General features: G+C 30.1%; 2 protein-coding genes across 2 annotated transcripts; both read right to left on the bottom strand.

Moving 5' to 3' along the window:
• Positions 1-637: 637 nt before the first annotated feature.
• Positions 638-2744, bottom strand: LOC143340629 (cilia- and flagella-associated protein 69). The gene is made up of 5 exons (XM_076762808.1): positions 2069-2744; positions 1706-2001; positions 1400-1614; positions 884-1315; positions 638-814 (listed from the first exon to the last, which is right to left on the bottom strand). Exons 1-5 carry the CDS (start codon positions 2341-2343, stop codon positions 638-640), a joined length of 1395 nt encoding a protein of 464 aa, XP_076618923.1. The 5' UTR covers positions 2344-2744.
• Positions 2745-3113: 369 nt separating this feature from the next.
• Positions 3114-4688, bottom strand: LOC143340711 (uncharacterized). Its single transcript, XM_076762957.1, has 4 exons — positions 4574-4688; positions 4084-4386; positions 3529-3961; positions 3114-3449 (listed from the first exon to the last, which is right to left on the bottom strand). The coding sequence occupies exons 2-4, from the start codon at positions 4360-4362 to the stop codon at positions 3205-3207; spliced, it is 957 nt and encodes a 318-aa protein (XP_076619072.1). The 5' UTR covers positions 4363-4386; positions 4574-4688; the 3' UTR covers positions 3114-3204.
• Between the last annotated feature and the right edge of the window lie 287 nt (positions 4689-4975).

The following is a 4975-nucleotide window of genomic DNA, read 5'->3' as shown; positions in this document are numbered from 1 at the left end:
CGCTACCACACCACATTGTTTCTCGGCCACTCTCCTGGGGGAGTTTCCGTTACGTTATCTAGATAATCAAGAGAATCTAAACAATTCAGATAATGGGGGAGCCAATCGAACTGTCGCCGGTCTCTGATACGCTTGAAATTATAAAATTTTCATTGTTGAACAGATAGCAGGAACTGAAATGTGCCTACTCTACTTAAAAAATATTGACGGTTGATATTCTATTAAATTGTTCTATTTTTTTCGAATATTTTGATTCCGCTGTATGTACCCCAGTATCCACCACGTATTTAAAGCTCAGAATATCTTCGTTAGATTAAACTTAAACTTTGATAGATAAACTTTTGATTCCCTTGCCGGTTTCTTCGTGCGATAGAATTTTTATTTAATTTCATGGCGCTATTAAAATAATACCAAACTACAAAAATGCCCTGTTTTCGTCAGCTTTTTTACTGACAAAAAAAATACATTGTTTCTTAAAATCTCTTTAAATCTTTATTAGCACATTATAAGATGCACAAGAAATTAGGCTTAAAATTTAGGCCGGTAATGAAGGCTTCTATAGTTTCAGAAGATGATAACGAGCGTTTCGTTAAAATAGTTTAAAAGTAACATATCTGTACGATTTCGAACTATAGAACTACATTTTTTCGTAAAATTCATCTATTTCGAACGAGCTATTGCTTATCATAGACGAACAAGACATTTCGTCAAAAATCTCTGAATGATATGGTGAAATAGATAAAACCTTCCTTTGGTCAAGGTTTGAATCTGTTACTAAACTACTAATTATTGTTTGATTTTGATCATATATGGCCTGTGTATAAAAACATTTATAAAGTATTTTGTAGGGTAATTATGTAACAGACAAAAGTATTATTTTTACCGTAGAGTCTGGTTTGTCCATGAATGTTCTATGCCAATGTGCATTGTTCGAGTCAGGTGGAAAATTCAAGGCTAAATTAATTTGCTGCCTTTGTTCATTTTTCTTTTTTAACATGTATGCTCTATTTGTTGTTCTATATATATAATCTAATTCGTCGAATGCATCTAATGATAGAGCAAGTTTAGAATCACGAATCCTTGCATATTCATCTTTTTCTTGTATTTCCTCTTCCCTTTTAACAAATTGTATTATTCTTTTTTGTCTCTCTTTTATCATTACTCCGAACGAATAATATTGTTGTGTCATTAAAAAGATTGCCTGACCATCCATACCAAGTGGAATGATGCCAACTTGTTCAAAATATCTAGCAATTTCTACCCATGTTTCACCTAACTTTAATTTAAAATACAAATCTATGGAAGACATTGTGATCTGGAAAGATATTGCATATCACAACTATATTTATATCAATTCTAAAAGATTTAAATTAGAGAAATCCTTTTATATTTGACTCACTCTGTCTTCCATTGGAAGATCAATGTACAATATTTTATAATGCTCTTTTGCCACTTCGTATTTTTCGATATCTCTCTCAATTATTTTTCGAATACTGTATATTTTTGATCTAACAGAACCAACCATATCAAGTATTGCTGGGCTAATGTTTCCACATAACTTTTTATGGTAAGTTTCTATCCACTGTCTGTTGCTCATTTGAGACAATTCTTCGTCTGATGTATAAGAAACATTACATGTAAGAATTTTTAATGAATTTCCTTAATAAATAATTGCAACAATTATGCAATTTGCCTTTTACAGAACCATCTGTGTATCTTTCAACTTTTATTCGAATTTCTTCTTCTCTCCATATTGTAGTTAGTAAGGCCATCAATCCATTTTTTTTATCAATTCCTCTCCAAGTACATAAATAAGGTCCACAAAAGAAATTATCACACATATCGGTTAAAACACCGAGAAATAAACATTGAGAGAGATATGGAACAATTTGAATGATGTCAAGAATAACATATACTGCTCCATATTTGATAAATTTTTCAAGATTTGTTGGACACTGAACTATACATTCCCAAATATATGAACCTATTGCTAATAAAAGACTACCAAACATTTCAATGTTATAACATGTTCTAAATACTCTACAACCATTGCTATAAAAAACATTACCGTTGATCTATCTGATTTTCTTGATCTTTTTGGTATAAACATTGAAATAATAATTCCATAATAAATGTAATACTTTGTTCTCCATACATTTCTTTGTAAAATACGTGTTTTTTCAAAAGTCTCTCAAGTGAGATCAACACCAATGTTAAAATTCTTTGCATCTGTGTTGGAATTTTTTCAAACTTCAAAATATAATTAATCAGTTCTATATGGGAAATAATAATATTGCTGTACAATACTAAAATGGTAAACAAATAAAAGTCAACGTTAATCATAAAGAAAACGCTAACTAATTAATGATAATATTGCTCCATACTCTCGAAAATTTTCTATTAAAAATATATTATCATTTAGAATAATTGTACAGATTGTTTTCGTACAATTCATTATTATCTTTGTATCGAGCTTTGTATTTAAACTCCACTCCAATAGCATTAATAATCTATAAAGATACAAAATTTTTCCGTATTAGAAAAGATCGAGATTTTTTTTTTTTTTTCGAATTTCAAATACCTAACAGTGCCGTCGTATCTTACGAATTCTTTTGGCATTTTGGGTGCTAACACTGCTAAGGCATTTATGGCATATGTCCATAAATTCCAAAACTGAGGTGTACTCCATGTAACTTTAGAAACATCAATATTAGGGTTAACAAGTTGAAGTATAGTTTCCATAAGTTTTCTCTTTACCATTAACTGTTGTAGATAAATATTAGAGAATTAAAATACTCTATAACAATACGCGGAATACGAATTAATGCAATAATTACAAAAATGCATGCATCTATTTGTGCTAGATGCATAACAATTAACAATAAATTTTTTTGGAAAAATAAATCTTCGTTTGTCCTGCCAAATTTGACTTTTTCTGAAAACACTCTTACAGTACCAGTCTCAACTCCAATTAAAAACTTAATAACTTTATCTGCTATACCACTACTAACGAAATTCCAAGAGGGAAAAGTAACCAATAATGCAAGAATAATGACTGTAATTTCATTTCTAATTTTTATACTGTTAATTCGATGTTGGCTGTAGCATATTTGTCTTTCAAATGTGTAACATAAACCCCTGTTTAATAGAAATTAATTTTTTATTACTGATCTTACTACAGGTATATGCAATCCTGGGGAAAATTTACCATAAGCCACATTGTACGCATGTTAAAGTATTCTTTAAATCAATAGAGATGTTGTTAGGAGGAAGAACAGATTTCATCAGATTCCATAAAGTATTTATTATTAAGAAAGTCATATCTTCAGAGTATTCTGCACCACTTATTAGTGCATCAGGTGGTCTTGTGCAACGTAGTTGAGTAGCATAAGGAAGATCAAATCTAATAAGTATTGTATCAAGTACACCAGCTTCTAGCATTCTGTGAGCTTTAATTAACTTTATGAAAATATAATTTCTCTGAGAATAACTATGTCTCTATCATCCTATCAAGTTTTTACTACTTACAGCATGTATATGATATAGATGAAAGTAGAAAAATCAATTCTAACACTTTTTGATACATGCTTGGAACAGAAACTTTTAATAAATTGGTCACAGATATTGGCAATTTTGATTTTTCCATAACCCTATGGCAATATTCAAGTTTTACTGTTGCAACATTTGTAGAGTGTGTCCTTAATAACAAGGAGTGAAGAGCCTCATGGACTTTTAGTATTTGTTCATTAGTTGGTAAAATCTCAAGAAGATGCCCCAGTAATGTAAAATATTGTTCCATTATATCGAAAATAATTAAATTTTCCGAATATTTTTCCAATAAAGGTGTTAAATTACAAAGCCCTAACATTTGATCTAGATACAACTCATATTCTTTGACTGATTTTACATTCCTAGCCAAAAATGGTAATATTTTTATTACCGTCGGTAAATCTTTTACTTTCTAAAGGTGTTTCTAAGGAAAATTTCATAATTAGAATGAAAAAAATATTTGTTTATTTTTACGAAAAAAAGAATATAATAGAGAACGTTTGTAAAATGATTAGTACGTTCGTTAAAGGATACATAACCATTATCGCCTACTTCGTGAAGATATTCATACAAAAGTCTACATATACGAGGTGTACTATTACTTGTTACAGGATCAGATATAAGTTCATCTAACTTTCGTAAAATATAGTTTATATTTGTATCAAATTGGTTATTAAAATCTTTCGTTAATTTATCAGTTCTATAACACGCGCGAGGAATATATTTTGGACAATTAAAATCCTTCCAAACATCATTAGCATCCAATTTATCAAAAAGGTGATGTTTGGATTCATTTTTCACGCAGCGTTTCATTTCAATTAGTTCAGATGCTATATTCTGTACAAATATAATAAATTCACAAATGTTCGCGTTTATGAATAAATTTACATCGTATCATTTTATTGATAACGCACATTCCCAATGGTTCGATCAATTCTTACGAAATCTAATTTCTGTCAATCGACTTGATCAAATAATTGTAAAAAGACGTAAATATCATCCAAATTAGTAAGGAAATTCTTACCTTCGTTTTATTGCGAGTGTCAGACAAAATCTTGGACGAAATATCAATTATTCTCACAACGTTATTTCCAACTTCGCGAAAGTCACATTAAAAAGTAGCGGACAAAATACGAAAGAAATTTGTTTCATAATTCGGTGGCACCCTCTGACGTATCAATCTCAAATTAAATTTCAGATGGCGTTTGGATCGAATCTAGCGCCGACCAGATATTATTTTAATTAAGTTCGAAAACTTTCTATGGAAAATATCGTTCGTATCGCAATTAATTCTGCGGGCAATTAATTGAAATTTCGTTAAATCGATCGGAGGAAAAATTCGAGTAACAATATGCAGTTTGTTCTTGCCACGATGAGAAATATTGTCTCGTAAAAAATTGATCGTTGCAGGATCCTCGTATACACG

Source organism: Colletes latitarsis, chromosome 3 (genome assembly GCF_051014445.1).
Source record: "Colletes latitarsis isolate SP2378_abdomen chromosome 3, iyColLati1, whole genome shotgun sequence".
Classification (NCBI taxonomy): Eukaryota; Metazoa; Arthropoda; class Insecta; order Hymenoptera; family Colletidae; genus Colletes; species Colletes latitarsis.
The sequence above is the reverse complement of the archived record's forward strand: the minus strand, read 5'-3'. Positions and strand labels throughout refer to the sequence as shown.

Coding starts and splice junctions, on each gene's coding strand:
- LOC143340629 (XM_076762808.1), bottom strand. CDS start 2,343: ATGATTAACGTTGACTTTTATTTGTTTACCATTTTAGTATTGTACAGC. Junction 2,002..2,068: donor GAAAATCAGATAGATCAACG/GTAATGTTTTTT, acceptor AATGTTTGGTAG/TCTTTTATTAGCAATAGGTT. Junction 1,615..1,705: donor AGTTGAAAGATACACAGATG/GTTCTGTAAAAG, acceptor CTTATACATCAG/ACGAAGAATTGTCTCAAATG.
- LOC143340711 (XM_076762957.1), bottom strand. CDS start 4,362: ATGAAACGCTGCGTGAAAAATGAATCCAAACATCACCTTTTTGATAAA. Junction 3,962..4,083: donor AAGTAGGCGATAATGGTTAT/GTATCCTTTAAC, acceptor AAACACCTTTAG/AAAGTAAAAGATTTACCGAC. Junction 3,450..3,528: donor ATCTATATCATATACATGCT/GTAAGTAGTAAA, acceptor AGTTAATTAAAG/CTCACAGAATGCTAGAAGCT.